The following is a 16,851-nucleotide window of genomic DNA, read 5'->3' on the forward strand; positions in this document are numbered from 1 at the left end:
AGACACATTTACAAATAAACTTTAACTAGTTCAGGTTTTGCAGATTTTGCATAAGCCGTCGACTATTTCAGGACCCTGGTCAGCACCACAGTTAAATAAAAGGTATGTCAGCTTTTCCGTCCAATTTTGAGTTATCTTGTTATTTTAATGTCCTCACATTTACCTGTGTTCTTGATTCAAAACTGTCCCACATGTCTTTTGTAACCTGCAAATAGTTTGGCATATATTCATAATCATAAATCTTCCTTTACATCTGTGTATTTTTGAAATAACAAAGCCAGAAAAGCAGCCATCAGATTTATTGCATACAGTACATGCAAGATATGGAATTGCATTTATTTTTTTAATATAAAACACCGTTTTTAAAATGCCTGCAAACAACGGAGAGGCAATATTAATTTGTTTTGAAGTGACCAAAAACCCCTACAGTGTACAAGAAAGTTTATTATAAAATCTACAAAAACCTTTAGTGAGGTATAAAATGGCACCCTATTCTTAAACTTAACAGAAAGTTGGTATAATCTGACATCGCTGAGGTTTTTGAAGAACAAAGTTTGAGAGTAAACGCATATCTGAATATGATATTACACCGTTTTAGTCAAATCAAAATAAATGAATTCAAGTATTACCAGGTACAAGCAACAATGAAAAAAAGAACAGAACAACTGCCAAACTCAATCACAGAAACTACCTTCAAGACTTGCTTAACTAATTATGATTTCATTAGGTAACCCAAGACTGTACGGCAAAATGTCTTTCCTGAACGCAAGCAACAAGAAGGTTGCAAGACAACAACTGTAAGCTTGAGCTTGAAGGGGTGTTTAAATGTTCTTCCCTCAGCGAAAGCTCTCTTTGAGTCTCCAGATGCCCTCCTGACCAGAGGTCCTATGAAAGTCACAGATACTCCTGAGTAGTTCTCTGAAGACAGGAGCCTGTTCCTGGGTCAGTCTCGGTTTGAAATACTCGAGCACTTCCTGGGTGGTGGCTTGTCCGTCCACACTCGCCTGGAAGGCTACAAAGTTGCGCAGATCCACCAACAGCTCATCGTGCTCAGTGGGCGGAGCAGCAGGAAGACTCCCTGCAGCTCCCGAGGCATCCTCCTCCTCCTCTTCTGGTTCTTCTCCCCTGGAGGGCATGCTGAGGTGATTACGGGCCTTCATCCGGGCCAGCAGAGAGGAGGATGACAGCGGGGTGGAATTCAAGTCACTTTCTGCACCCTCCCCGCTAAAATGAGCTCCCGAACCTGGTTTCTTTGACACAGACTTCTTTATAATAGCAGCATCCTAAACAAAAGAAATCAATGAATACACCCAAAAATGGCATCAGAAATGAAAAAACACAGAGTAACATCTTTTAATGAGAACCTGGCCATTACCTTGCATTTGGTTGAAGTGGGAACAGACTGAACAGAAGGTGTAGCTAAGAGAGAATTCTTCTTTTGTCCAAAGCGTTTCCTGAGAAGGCAAACAAGAGAATGCCTTAAATACATTTGAGAAAATGATAAGTTTGTTTTAAATTAAATTAGTGAAGTTCTAAAAAAACAGAAAAAGAAAAAACCCCACCGTGTCAGTGTGAGACTACATACTTTGCAGGGGCAGGAGGAGTTTTGAAGCGCAGTCTGCACTGCTGCCGGGAAATTTTAAGAGCTTTAAGGGCATCTTGAGCCACCTTATTGGCTTCTGCTTCCACAAGAACATAGTCAGGATTGGAAGACTCTATGATGGTGTCATGCTGCATCACACTGTGAATACCTGAGAAACACCATGGAAGAAAAGAACAGCACATTTGAAAATAAGAAAAAGAAGCTTGCCGTTTCGCAAATCTTGTATATAAAAATTTCTGATACTGCAGACGGTACAAAACAAACAAACCAACCAAAAAAAACTTCTACCAGATTTCTTGAACAGCTTTGCCAAGACATAATCGTCTGATTTCTTCTGGTCCTCTGCTGCATTGTCTTCGCTCTCGGATTTCTTAAATGTTCTTTTCTTTACCAAATGAGAGATGCGGTGGCCTTCGAATCGAGCATCCCGGGAGCGCTTGTGTTTCTTATGTTTGCGTTTGTTCAAGTCGTCCGAGTCACAGTGTTTCCTCTTCTCCCTGTGTTTCTGTGGGCTGGTCCGGGCAGAGTTTTTGTCTCTGTGCTGGTGAAAACTGGCTGAGTTTGAGGTATTTGTGTCTGGTTTGGCTGCATCACAGTCGCTGTTTTTATTTTGTCCCGCAGGCGCTATATCTACAGCATCCTGGTTGGTGCTTGGACTGTCTATCGGGACATTTTGTTTACCCTGAGAGTTTTTACTGCATGGAGACGTACTTCCGGCCCTTAATGTAGGAGTGTGCGTGCTGTCTGTACCTGTATTAATGAAGGTTGCTGAGGAGTGTTTATGTGCATGGCTGCTGTGATTTACTTTGTGTGATGGCTTTGGCTTTTCGGGTTTTTTGGGCACTTTGATGTCAGAACCTGTGCCTGTTTTTAGGGAGAAATAAACCAAAGTAAATAAAATTAAATCCCTCAAGCTTATTTTAACAACCCAATAACTGGACAATGAAATGTTTCAACAGACCTGCAAAAATAGCACTTGTCTCTGTTCCCTGACCTCCATCTGGATCAGCTAGAGTAAACAGCTCATAGATGTCATTTGACTTGAAGAACCGTCGCTGTTTGGGATCCTTCAGTACTCGATTGGTTAGGAACTGTTTGAAGATTTGCCTGAATTACAGCAGATAAAATACAGAATTACATACTTGAATGCAAGCTGCCATTTCAGCTCAGCATGCAGTCCTGATCCCCTGTCACCACAGAGTAGTTTGGCTGATGGATGAGCACATTAGTTAACCTCACCACTGTAGGTATCAAAACACAATGCCTGCAGTTTTTCCAACTTGCTTTCTGAAAGCACTTTACAGACAAAAAAACAAACAGAGCAACAGTTTAGAAGTCCTCAATTGGCCATTTAATAATGCAGGAATGCTTTTCAATTACCTAGAACCGGGACAGTGCAAGTACTAATATAGCAGTGATGTAAGCAATTAGTCACGTCATTGCCAATACTCATGAATGTGTGAAATCAACAGAAAGAAAACTGAAACAAAAAGGCTCGGTGAGAGAAAACACAATGGCCAACAGAGGATTTTGTTTTTGCAATTGAATATTATCCTTATAAAGTGCTTAGAAAAGTAAACTGCTGTCTGACCTGTGGTAGATTTTCTCTTCAATGGTCCCAGCAGTCAGCAGTCTATAGATTGTTACTTGCTGCTTTTGACCGATCCTCCAAGCCCGTTCGCGAGCCTGCGAGCAGCGTAACACATTCAGAGCAAATGATTAAACCGAGCATTCAGTGAGAAAGGAGGAAAAGCGATGTTACAGAGCAGCAGGTGAACCAGGCAACAAGAAATTGGAAACGCATGAAAAGCTGGCATCCAACAAGAAAAAAAAAAGTAGGCAATTTAATGTGACAAATCACAACTCTAAGGAACATTAAGACTCACATGAGAAATAATTCACTGAGTCAATGTTTTTAATTATTTTACGTGTGGCTGTCTAACCTGCGTGTCAGTACTGGGGTTCCAGTCTGGGTCATAAATGATGACTCTATTGGCTCCAGTCAGATTGACTCCCAGACCTCCGACTTTAGTGGTCAACAAGAAGATAAAAATGGATTTGTCCTGAAAAAGAAAAGAAAAGAGAGAAGCAGAGAAAATACTGGTGATTAATGAACCCAATCTGCAATTTCATACTCTCTTTGATAATCACTTTCGGCTATAATCCTGTAAAAAAAAAATTTCATTAGTAAATTGTTAAAATTTAATGCAAGTAAGATAACAATCTCCTGCTCTCAAATTATTCTCAAATTAAACCCTATTTAAAGACGATAAAACAGCTTTATCTAAATGCAGTGTATGTTGATCAGATTTAGTATTAGATTGATTGATTGATTGATTGGTAATTTATTTCAACATGTGAACAATATACAAGTACATTTAGAAAAGAAATGAGAGAAAAAAAATATACTATACAAATTACATACAAAAAATACAACACATTTTTAAAAAGTTTTAGTTTTAAAGAGTGCTTTAATGCTAAGTGATATTTCAACATCTTCCACACACAGAAAATTGAGCACATCCACTTTGAACAACAGATTTTCATCAATTAGCGTCCCCACCTCGGGGTGAGAAGGATTCCACTGAAGCATTTGGTCCCTCAGGGCAGGATTTTCATTGGAAACACATACAGCCATTAGAGATGACTAATCCTTACCTCATTGTAGCGAGCGATGAGAGGCTGTCGGGAAGATATTGTAGTCGTGCCGTCCATTTTCAGGTACGAGTAGTTATTCTCCCTTACAAACACCTCCAAGATGTCCAGCATCTGGAAGGAGTGGGAGGATAAAGACAGCAGAAAGAGGAGATAAAGACGGGGAAAGAAGGGCTGAGGTTTGGATTATCTCTAAAAGGATTAGAGCAGATTAATATTACATGGACAGAGATACCGACAGGGAGGGTCTCAGGTTCCCTCTGAGGTATAATCTCATTGGTATTGACTGCAACAGCTGGGGCCTCCATCACATATACACACTCTCTCACTTCCTCACTTTTTCCTTCTGTCTCGCACGTTCACAGACACACTAAATTTAACAGGCTTATAGGTAGCTGGCAACACATGACACCACAATTTAAGATGTAAAGGAGGAAAGAATTATCTTGGCTTTACAAAAATCTTTTGTATTTATACAAACCACTGTTAATGCGTCTTTAATACTGGTGATTATTTCAGGAAAGTGTTCCTCACCTGTCTGGACTGAGTGAAGAGCAGGACTCTGTGGTCCTGTCTGAACCAGAGACGTAGCAGCGACTCCACAACAATCAGCTTGCCCGAGCGCTTCCAAAAGCCAAAGTGTTCCTCTTCAGTTAGCTGGTCCTCAGGGATTCCTCTCAGTATCCGGGGTCCGCCTGAGAAAAGGTCCGGGTGGTTACAGATCTTACGCAGAGCTATCAAACCTGAGAACACCTACATGAGACAAAAAGAAAAAGGAGATTCCTTCATGAACGCTGTCAGCAGAACTGATGTCAACTTTGATAAATTTACAGATTTTTACTGTGTTGCACCTTAAAAAAATCTACAGGAATGAGTTACATAATTTATTTAAAGACAATTTAGCCAGTTTTCCTGATGAAGGCCCAGTGGTCACTGCATTAGTAATGGTGGTTAATGGACTGAGAGTGACCACTGAATACGTCTGTAAGAGCACGCACGTGTGCGTATATGCATAATCTGTGGTCACCTCTAGCTCTCCAACCACGTCCATTTGGTCAGTGGTGATAAATGGTAGTTTCTCTCTCAAGGGTTTCACTACTGTGAGAAACACAACTGTACAACCTTCTCGAATTGAACCTCTTAAACAATACCAAAGTCAAGCTATTAGGGGTTTAACATAATTTACATGGCAAAAATAATTTCAATTCCACAGATTCCACTTAAAGGTGGGGATCTTTAATTGTACGAGAGTTGATAAAAATCCACACAATGTCTCTGTGAGAGGGAGGTAAACGGAAATGCCTCTGTTAGGTGGTTAAATAATGCATGTCTTGTTCCAGGAAGTCTTCTACTTTCTTATCCTCGTAAAGTGTGTGTCAACCAAACACAAAAGCAGAACACAAACTATGAAGGCTCACCTGCATGTCCCCATTTAGTATTTGGTAGACCTCTTTGGAATCTAAGAAGCTCTGATACACTTGACGCTGCTCTGCTGTCAATCTGCAAAACAGAACCTACACACAGACACAAACACACACAATAGAGGGCAGTGTAAGAGTTTATAATGAGCAGTGAACATCCACTTTAAAGCCCCTTGATGAAGTGAAGTGTTTGAGAAGAGAAATTAGAAGGAAGCAACGGCTTTTTTTGAAGCCACCGGTGTCCTGAGGGACTGACTTAATGAGCAGAAGTGGACTGAGAAGTCCACCAGCGTCAGCCGCAAGGACAGACCAGAGACCAGCCGCCTTAATGAATACCTGCTTCTTTTACTTTACTGGGACTTTATTAGCTGGTTTCACCTGACAGGGGCCATGCACATTCATCAAATACTCCTTAGATGTGGTACATAATAGTCACATCCAATCAGATAAACATCTCCCCTGTTAAGAGATGCAGGCGTTAGACGCTGTTCAATACTTAGAGCAGGGTCAAGTGTCTTAGAGTATGATGAATACCTGTTCATTTTTGTCAGGTAAGGAGAGGTTAGCCTTGACGTCTGCCTTCATTCTTCTGAGCAGGTAAGGATTTATGGTGTCCCTCAGCACACATGCGCATTTAAATGCTGTCTGGACCTTAAAAAAATAAATAAAAATCATACCTTTAAGGATAAACAAACTGCTTTAAAACAAAAGGAACCTTCAGGTCAGCATGCAAAGCAAACACATACACACTCCTGTCAGCGCTCATGTTTCCTAAGGCATGGCTGTTGTTTGGCCACTCATCTGCTATCTCTCATCACCTCATGTTGCTGTCCCTCTAAGCGGTACAAGCCATTCAACATTGATCTGAGTGCTGCTGGTCTCGAGGGACACAGCCTTCTTTCATCAGTGCTGCTGGCCAGTTCCAGTGGAAACAGAGGGGGAGATTGAGACACACTTGGTCCACACTAGAAGCCCCACTGCAAATGGCCTGCTAAACTGTATGTAGGGTCAGTGCTAAAAGCCAGTTAGTCTTTTAAACATTAACTCACTGGGGATCCACGGGGGGGGGGGGGATCAAAGACACCCTTGGCAAAGCTGGAGGGGACAATAACATGGTGGTATCTTGAGCTCAATGGGGTAAAGTGGAGAGGAAAGAAAAAACAAAAACGAGGAAGGCAGCAGATGATCCAGTGATCTCGGCGCAAGCTGTTGAGTGGATTCACATGGGGCTGCAAATGCATGCCTCAGTAATAGAGCCTATATGCACATGCTCATAAAGCCCCACCTCAAACACATATGTTTTTTTTAAAACATACATCTAGTTGAACATACATGAACTTTATGTATCATCTCAGGGCCTGTTTTGCTGCTCTGAGAATATCGAGAAGAAGATAAGGCAGCAGAGCTTTGCCCTCTCTGACCATTTAATAACATTAATAATTAGTAAAGGTTTTTATTATCGACAGCGGAAGAAGCATCAATAGCCATCTTAAATAATTAAATCTATTCAGTCAGTGAGTTATTAACGATTGGACACTAATGACAAAGGGCTACAATTTAGCTCCCCGCCTTTCTACTTTAGCCTCTCCCTCTCTCACACACTGGGGATGCACACAAGTTTTCTTGCATGGGCCTACATTATCGTGCACTGCACCTAATGGCTTCCATCAAGCTTTCCAAAACTGTGCATACATGAATAGAAGGTATTTTCAAATTAGCATAGCCCATTTATGCTCCACCCTTATGATACAGTTACAGAAATAGTAGAGTTGTTGGATTAACTGGCTCCTGTCTGGAATGATATTACCATTACAATAACATTATTCCACTTCAAAAGAGGGAAAGGACACACAACCAGAACTGAAATAAATTATTTCACAATTTTGTGTGTGTACCTGTACAGGAGATGCATTACTATATCCACCCATAGTAATTGGCACGGAGAACTGCTCCATAAAAACAGGCAATGTCCCCAGTTTGCCGGGGAACACAAAATCAAACAGAGACCACAGCTCCTTCAAATTGTTCTGCATTGGTGAGCCTGACAGGATGAATCTGTGAGGAGTGCGAAACTAGAGAAGAGAAAATTTAAAAAAATTATTAATTAATTACAACCGCATGAACTTTGCTTATGTTGATGCATGTGTCCATGAGTATATAATACCTGTTTGCAAGCAACAGTAACTCCAGCATTTGGATTCCTGATCTTATGACCCTCGTCCAATAAAATGTAGTGCCAGTCGTAGAGCTGTAGGGTTTCCTGCATGTTCCTCACAGCTGAATATGAAGTGATAAGGATACCATGACATGCTACTATTTCTGGAATGAGCTTTTCCTGCAACATGGGGGAAAAAAGCAAAGACACAAACCTTAATATGTAAACCTTAATATAAACCAGTGCAGTTATTAACCATGTCTAGTATCATATACTTCAAAGAATGTACCAAGTAGGGCATCATTATCAATGTGGCTTTAAAAAGAGGGAAAGAGTGGGAGGTAAGGTCAGGAGCTAATACTGTAAACAGAACTCTAGTGCCCCCCAGAGGGAAAAAAAAGATTGTATAAAACTCATGAACAGCTACCTTGTTGCTAGTGAAGGACCCAGTTTCATGTAGGACTGCCACTCGGAAAAGAGGCCACCAGGTATGAAACTCCTTCACCCACTGGTGCATGACTGTAGCTGGGCACACAATGACTGTTGGACCCAGACCAGCATACCTACAGCGAAACAAACACCACAGACACGTGTTTAATCGAAAACCAGAGATTAAGATGGGTAAACAATGGAACTGTGTTCATTAAACTTTGGATAACCTGAGCAGGCTTCAGTAGCAAATCACAGCCATCATTTTTACAGTGTAAAATAAAAGGTCTTTTCCCTATTAAGTAAAATAATGTATATATGCTTAGATTGCAATGACAATATATGATGCATTCAAGGATGAGGAACAGCGCACAGCGGAATGATGCAACTACAAAGCCTTGTACTTACAATAAATCAAAGAAAGTGTGTGGAGATATCCTCAGCTCCACTGTGAAAATCTACAAGAACTTTGCCAAACACACACACAGGCACGCACAAAAGATACACTAATGGGCTGGTATGAACCTCTGCCTAGTGGAAGCTATTGATATTGGACCATAATTGAGTTTGCAAGCAATCAATTTGTGGGCGTCTATAGTAGACAGAGTATTGACCATTAGGGAAGCTCCACCCAATAAATGTACGAGTGTTGTTCGAGGAAGTAAAACCAGATTATCAGCAGCGCTCCGTCATGTTTTTGGCGGTTGATTTGTTGTCACCCACCTGCTCTACCCCCACCTCATGAGCCTGAAATTCATTTTAAGGGTTCACGCAGACACTCACTCTAACGCATTCTCACTTTCAACCCCCCCCCCCCCCCCCCCCCACACACACACACACACAGAGTGTCAGTGTTTTCTCTGATGTCCGCAGTAAAAATAAATAAATAAAAAAAGTGAAGAGTCTGATAATTGAAACATGTTTAATAATTCAGATGAACACTCTCAAGTAGAAATCCCCCTAATCAAATATTCATACCATACAGACACACAGTCTCTGGACACAGTTTGTGTGTACGCATGTGTGTGTGCGCACACCTGTAGTTGGACCCTCTGGTTCTCAGTTTGCTGTAGCTCAGTCCAGCCAGAAAGCTGATGACCTGGATGGTTTTACCCAATCCCATCTCATCCCCCAAGATGCCCCCTGCCTGCTGACAGTGGAGTTCCCACATCCACCGCACACCCGTCTGCTGGTACCTGAAAAGGTCATTGACATGAATGCAAACACTTGAAACACATGGCTGTAACAGCAACCATGGACAATCCACATAAACACACATAAAGGGTTGCCAGTAATCTCATAGATCAGTGAACAAATAAATTTGCAAGGCTTGCTGATGAAATAATCATTATTTTTTCAGAGCAGTGATTGTGATGCAGAACAAAGTACACATATAATCTTTATGCGAAAAATGTTTTATTAGTCCTTGTTATCACTTGATAAAAGTGGCTCTATCTACATGCATGGATATTTAACATAACTCATTCCCATAATCAATGTTTCGGACTGAACTTACTTGTAAAGCTTTTTCCAGAGGAAACCAGGAACTTTGAAGCCTTCGTCAAATTCTGCATCGCTGTCATCGGTTAGCTCCTCACCCCTTTCTCTCTTCTCCTCCCTTTCTCGAAGACGCTGACGCTTCCATCTCCTGTTGAGAAAATTAATATACACTGATGAAGTGTTTGCACACCGATGTGATAAAATGAATTTCTTTATTTTAGTTAGAAGCTCACAACCGCAAGGGGTAAGCTCAGTGAGCCTGGGTGCTGAGAACAAACACCTGCTTCCTCTTTTAAAAAGATGAATACACTACCTGAACAACAGTGAAGAATTCAACCTGTTTAAACTTTCAGTGATGTATATTGCTACAGATGCAAAATGAAAACAACTAAGAGATCCAAACTAAATCAGACATTTCAAGTGAATATAGTGCAAACCTAAACAGGATAAGTGGAGACTGGATAGAAAGGTGTTCTATTTGCACCTCTCGCACTCCATGCGTTATTTGAGCATTTGTCTACACAGGTGTAAGGATAGCGAATGTTTTGAGTTGAAGGTATTTCCCTTGAGCGGTGAAACATCTACAGCAAAAAGGGAAATGTTAAAGGAAAACAGTTTTAATAGTGCAGGAGAGAGGGCAGTTAGAGGCACAGTCGTCGCACAGCAAATGAAGATTGATACAGACAATTAGTAGTGCGAGTTCCCCAGAAAGGTGTGAGGTACAGAGGATAAGAATCCATCTTCATTTGGGCCTGGTCCTGTCACCCTGCCACGAAACTGGTCCTTAAGCTAGGCCTGGGAGACCACACTCTCTAATTAAGTCAAGACTAAGCATTGGTTCAGTTAATTACACTTTTCTGCCCCCACTCCACCTCCCACCCAACTACAAATACCGCCCGCTCTAATAATATCATTCCACGTATAAGCTAGTCTCACCGTCCATGCCGTGTCTATGCTGTGGAATTGACATTCAGTCACTATAGTGTAGAAAAAGGACACATGCCAACACAATTTATTTGGCAGCTATAAATATGAAATCTCATTAGGGCTGCTCTTCCATTAATTTGAGCATTAGAGTGAGTGAGTGTATAAAACCATGTGCAGGAGGATAATTAGGCCAGTGTGAGAGCAGAGAGAGAAGAAGAGCAGGGAGTGAATTTGCTTAGTCAAGAAACAGCTGCCAATCTCATCTGGGATTAACTCTCTTTCTGCACTATGGAGCCAGCAGAAAAAGAGACAACTGCTTCCTCCTTAAGTAAAAGGAATAACAATAGCACACAGCACTGCCATTACAAATGTGATGCAAAGTAAAAGGAACAATCTGGTGGGTTTTTGAGCAAGGCATATGCAGGCATAAGTTGCTGCTTTCGTTTTGTAAAAACTCTGCACACCTTTGCACCCAACCACAGATCTAAACATGAGTTTAGAGCAATGTTAGTAGTGCATGATCGTACCTTATTCGCTGCCTATAATACTCCAGATCTCCATCATCTTTGTATTTTTTCGGTTTTCCCTTGTCATCATCCTCTTCATCTGTACTTTCAGGGTGGTATTCTTCCTCACTGTCACTTTTCTTTACTTTTTTCCTCCCTTTCCCTTCGGTTTTTCTCTTGTATGGTTTCAACTCATACTCTTCATCATCATCTCCAAAGCCCTCCTCCATGGCTTCTCTCTCCTCTTGGTCAGGATCTATTCCTTCATCACTGGGGAGGTACTCTGACCCCTCACTGTCTGTCTCCTCTCCTTCAGTGTGACGTTTTCTCCGTTGCTTTTGGAGCTGTGGCTCAGCCTTGGGCCGGGCCTTAGGATGGGCCTTTAAAGCAGTTACCTGGAGCTTTCGCATACGCTTACGCAGTTTTTTATCCTTGGAAGATGAAACAGTTCTTTTGGTTTTCTCTCTTGAATCTCCACCGGTTCCAACCCCAGAGCTTTTCTTCTTCTTAAGGAGAGGGACTCTCTTCCTCTCAGTAGCCAACTTGGCCTGGTCTGCCAGGTACTGGTCAAAAGCAGAGTTCTCCGCAAGCATCAGTTTTCGTGGCTCCTTCTTTACCTCCTTCTGTTGGATTCGGGTTCCAAAAGGAGTCATGTGACCTTTTCGGATAAGCTCTTCCCATTCGGTCTCCTGAGATGGCATAAGCATACTGCCCAACGTGGATGGTCCCGCTTCTGGTACAACACACACAAATACAGATTCAGAGATTTTCTTCACTGCCAGAATCAACACGAATGCCTACAGGAAAACTCTTAAGGATTCAGAAGGGTCTATTTATGTAGGAAATACTTCGGCTAGTGTGCAGGAAGTATGTGACTGCAGGTTAAATATGCACCGAATAACTCACGGAGCAGTCATGGAATATACTGAGAGCATAACCTTTATTACAACTGAGGACAAGTGTAGTTATGGGTTCTTTTTCACAGTACATGAAAATATTTCTTGCTAGCTTGAATTTTAGGTGTGAAATACATATTATGTGTATTGTTATGTGTGAAAACAGACTTGTGTAGCAACAAACAATACAAGAGGAGAGTTGTCACACCTATTTAAGCCTGTGTCAGAAGTGAAATCTGCTGAAGGCAGAAAGCAAATGGACACCCTGCTATTCTAATTAATGCACAGTAAATTTCCTTCATCAACCTAATATGGACCATAATCAGTGAATGCTACAAGTTAGGCATCTTGGCTGCCACAAAAATTGCTTCCACCCACTGATCAGTGGTTAATGTTTCCAGTCAGTACACAAAAACACGTTACCTTCCTCTCCATCATCTTCTGCCAAAAACTCAAATTCCACCCTTTGAGTGTCCTCTCCTCCCAGAATGGCTTGAAGTCGCTTCTGTTTGGCTCTGACTTTCTTCAGCTGTTTCTCCTGTATGACAAGTTTTTTCATCACCACAATCACACCATTATTATTATTATTATGTTATTACACCATCATCATATAAACCAGATTACTTTATTTTAAAACGTTACACATGTAGTATTTTACCTTATTTTCTTTCTGTCTTTTGACAGACTCAATCTTCCTACTGATGTCTTTACTGGAGGCTGCGTAAGGAGAAAGCTGCTCAATAATCTTGTTGATATGTTTTAAAGATGCTGTAACAGACCTGCAACACACATGATTAAAAGCAGAAGACTTATTAGTCCCTTGACGTTTTGCTACTTGTTAATAAAAAATTTTTTTAGTTTATAGCATCTCAACAAAGTAAGATGATTACTTCAACACAACACACACAAACCATTTGTGTTTTTGTTTTGTTTTTTTAAATTCCTGTACCTGACATCATCCAACACAGACTGATACTCCTTCTCGGCTTCAGCTTTAACAGCAGCCTGACTGGCCTCCTGGATCGCCTCGTCCACTTGCTGCAAAACACCTTGTTCAAGTATGTGCTGGTCATACACAGCCACACCAAGACCTTGGAGCTCATCAGCTCCCGAACTGGCAGAAGCTGCTTGGATGCGCTGTCGGTCAATCTGCAGCAATGCTCCAGACCTTTTCCCAGCTAAATGCACCAAAGATAACACATGAAATGATTTTATAAGGATATAATGACATTCTCCATCTCCTCTCTCAACATGCTGCACAGCTCACCGCTGTTGCCCTCCCCAGGTCCAGTGTTGGCAGGATAGGCTGCAGCAGCCTCCGGGGCCTGACTGTTTTCAGGGAAAGTACAGACTGCTGAGCCGCCTGTAGCTCCATCCTCCTCCGTTCCTCCCGGGGTGAGGGCAGCACTAGCCGGGCTAGAAAGAGAGGAGGGCACCTGGTCCTCTGTACCGTCTACAGGCATAGTGAAGCAGCTGCCAGAAGTGTCAAACAGATGTCAAACAAGTCATTTAAGCCATTGTCTCGTCTAAGCTGTTAAAGAACTGCTTTAAATAGAGAAATAAAACTAAACAGTTATTGCTTGTCGCCTTTTTATTGCGTCCAAAAAGGCTGCGTTAACTCTGAACGGTATTATGTAATGATCGGAATCTAAACCAAGCTTATATCTATGGTTAATAACGATTAACGGAAGGGTCTTAAACTAATTATGTGAATGTGGAGGCTCGTAATGGGAAGAAATGAATGTAAATAATACCAATTTAAATGAAAGAAGGTACCACATTAGCGGTTAGACGCTGAGTTATAGGATAGGCATAAAACTGAAAGAAACGTTAAAGTCTCTCACAACCTATTGTTTACGTGGCTAGGCTAACCTGCTAAGCTAACAGTGAGCCGAACATCATCAGCTGTTCAGCTTCAACAAACAGAGGACGTTCAAAGGACCAAACATGTTCAGATATGTTCCTACTACAGCACCCACTGTTTCTCGCTGTTTGAGTAAAATCTGGTCCATTAAGCCCAGCGTCAAAGCGACAGTGACAATGAGATACTCACAAAACGTGCAGTTATACAACATCACTGGCTCGCTTTATGTCATATTGTTCACCAGCCGCTTCCTGGTTTCCGGTGTTAGTGAAGGCATCCGTTCAATGATTAACTTGCTGAACAGCGCCCTCTGCTGGTTGGCAGCAGCAGAGAACATTGCACTCTAGATGGCGCCACAAAACCACTTATTTTTGCCTTATCATTGGAGAAACTGTGAACCACATTTTCAAAAACAACTCTTTGCGTTTTTAGGGAACTACTTAGACACTTCAGTCATTATTAATATGCAAGAATGTGACAAATTAAAGGAAAATGCCGAGAAGATTGAAGATCTGGTGGGTCTGCTACCTGCTTTGCAGGCATTTTTTGTTTTGTCTCCTTAGAGGGAAGGATCACTGCAGATCAGCACAGAAGTTATGATCTTTATCTTGTGATAAAATTCTTTTTTGCACTAATGGCAGAGGATGACAATGATCCCATTTACAGGCACAAAGGATCACAGAGTGATGAGAACGTCATAAAATAACATGAATCATACACTATGACCCCGACAGTCATCAGACCTTGGCTTAACCGAACAATGATTGTTGATTTTGGATAAACATGTTAGGCAGAACTCTTTATCACTAAAATTAAAACACCAAATTAGGGCATTTTCTTTGGAGAGTAGATTTCTTGGGATTTGTAGAGTCACACAGAAACTTTTCTGGTGGCACGTGGGGCTCCCACATGTTACTAAGACACTATATATTATGTTTTTCCTCTAATTTGCCAAGTGTCTGTGATTTTTTTCTGAGTCTTGGAAAGCCTACGCTTCATGGATGAGGAGCTCCAAGTATTTACCTCTGAGAGGAAGTTTATTTCCACTTTCATGCAAAAATAAATGAAGGGCTTAATTAAAATTTCCTCTCCGTCTTGCACTTTAGCGCATGAGCAGTAGTCAGTAATCTTTCCAAACAGTGTTATCTGTGTAAGCAAACATAGCTATATAAGGATGAATACTGCTGTCACCCTTGGCTTGTGAATGTAGGAAAATGGAGACATTTTCCTGTTTTATTTGCTTAACCAGTAAATGTGGGTCACCTTCAGGGGAACCTCTCCAGAGATTAAGATTTGAACTAAAAGAAAAGTGTGCTGCAGCAAAACCTTGTAGTTTAGTTAGTAGAAGACCTGCAGAGTGTAGAGCTGTGATCAGGTAGCTCACAGCCACAGTGTTTTCCTTGTTTTTTTCTTTTCTCTCAGGGTAGTGTATATAAGGGGCCCGCATACAGGAGTCAAGAAGGGTTAAATAAACTATCGAGCTGCTTAAAAATCATCATAGGTGGCAAATAAACTGATGCATTCACACGATGAGCTGCAGAGAGGAATGCAAACCTCTATCTTCCCCTTCCATCGCTCACGTATTTCACCAGTACTTGCCAGCCTTTATCAAGAGAAGGAGGAGATAATATTTAGTACACAGCTGTGCTTTTATGTGCTTTATAATGTAGGGAAAGTTCAACTGGTTAAGTTTAACTGATAGACCATGTCAAGCTCACAGGTAGCAAAAGTGTTTATCTTAAATGGATGTAGTTGTGATAACTCCCACTTCTTTGTATGCACAGAGTAGATTGTAGATTTATAAGGCGTATGAGGGTTGGGTGCAAATCTCCCAGGGTGCCGCGGAGTACTGTTAACACTGCTGCTCTGAGCTACTTTGCATCCTGACAGTAGAATAACACAGGGGGCAAGATTTACAGGCAGTGTTATAGGTTCGAATTTATATGTGTGAAAATCGGGGTGGTCCTTGCTTTTTATGGATTTTGTGTCAAAATACTGTAAATGTTGATACATGCTCCAGTATGAAGTTGTGTTTCATCTGCTGTCGCTGGAACACAGTCCTCCTCGCTTTCAGTAACGGTAACTTTTATTATCTCTCTGGGACCAGACGAATTTCTTGAGAATGAAATCACTTTACAAGAATTTGGTGAGGCAGCTAGGGAGACAATCAAGGGAGCTCCTTGTGGTCATTATCTTTGTTTATACAGTATTCTTCTCATGAATCCAACAGTTCTCATAGGTGTGCAGAAGATGTTTTTCTCCTAATTTAATTTATAGGTTGTATTCTGAAACACTGGATCACAATAAACAGAAGGATGCACGTCCAAAACGTACTTCCAACTGATGGCAAAGATTTATCTTGATCTTAATCTATGTTGATATTGTGAGGTGGCTGTGGCTCAGGAGGTAGAAGAGGAATAACCCGCTAATCTGAAGATTGGTGGTTTGAACCCTAGTTGCTCCAGTCTATTTGCCAAAGTATCCTTGGATACCAAGATAATGAACCCAGAGTTCTTTCCAATGTGTTCATCAGAGTGTGAAAACCAGATAGAAAACAGTCCGATGTGGAAAAAAGTGCTAGTATGAATGGATGAATGGCACATATTGTACAAAGCGCTGTAAGTGCTTGAGTAGAGTAGCGCTTGAATACAGTCTCTATAAGAACTGGTCCATTAGCTGTGTTGATGAACCGGATCCTTTCTTTAGCCTCGTACGAAAGATTTTAATTTTTAAGACTTTCTTTTGCTGTGTGGACCTGTTTAGACATCTTGTGAGGACAAAAGTACCTGTCCTCATGAGTTTGAAGGCAATTTTCAGACTCAAAATTTTTAGTGTCAGGGTTACAATTAGGTTATGGTTAGGTTTAGGCTAAGAGTTAGAGTTAGGTATTCATTT

At 41.3% G+C, this 16,851-nt stretch overlaps 1 protein-coding gene across 1 annotated transcript; it reads right to left on the reverse strand.

Annotated features, from left to right (window-relative positions):
- Positions 1–836: 836 nt before the first annotated feature.
- ercc6 (excision repair cross-complementation group 6) lies at positions 837–14,195 on the reverse strand. Its single transcript, XM_085369308.1, has 22 exons — positions 14,146–14,195; positions 13,360–13,565; positions 13,042–13,270; positions 12,751–12,871; positions 12,516–12,630; positions 11,218–11,929; positions 9,780–9,911; positions 9,301–9,459; positions 8,262–8,397; positions 7,844–8,014; positions 7,575–7,751; positions 6,214–6,330; positions 5,677–5,772; positions 4,793–5,011; positions 4,262–4,372; positions 3,547–3,666; positions 3,195–3,289; positions 2,565–2,710; positions 1,892–2,467; positions 1,586–1,751; positions 1,376–1,454; positions 837–1,283 (listed from the first exon to the last, which is right to left on the reverse strand). Exons 2-22 carry the CDS (start codon positions 13,553–13,555, stop codon positions 837–839), a joined length of 4,320 nt encoding a protein of 1,439 aa, XP_085225434.1. The 5' UTR covers positions 13,556–13,565; positions 14,146–14,195.
- Positions 14,196–16,851: the final 2,656 nt, after the last annotated feature.

This window comes from Diplotaxodon limnothrissa, linkage group LG13, assembly GCF_057381915.1.
Source record: "Diplotaxodon limnothrissa isolate DT_005_m linkage group LG13, D_limnothrissa_male_GT1.1, whole genome shotgun sequence".
Classification (NCBI taxonomy): domain Eukaryota; kingdom Metazoa; phylum Chordata; class Actinopteri; order Cichliformes; family Cichlidae; genus Diplotaxodon; species Diplotaxodon limnothrissa.

Coding starts and splice junctions, on each gene's coding strand:
- ercc6 (XM_085369308.1), bottom strand. CDS start 13,555: ATGCCTGTAGACGGTACAGAGGACCAGGTGCCCTCCTCTCTTTCTAGC. Junction 6,331..7,574: donor GTAATGCATCTCCTGTACAG/GTACACACACAA, acceptor TATTTTTTTAAG/GTCCAGACAGCATTTAAATG. Junction 2,711..3,194: donor GAAGAGAAAATCTACCACAG/GTCAGACAGCAG, acceptor GCTGTAATTCAG/GCAAATCTTCAAACAGTTCC.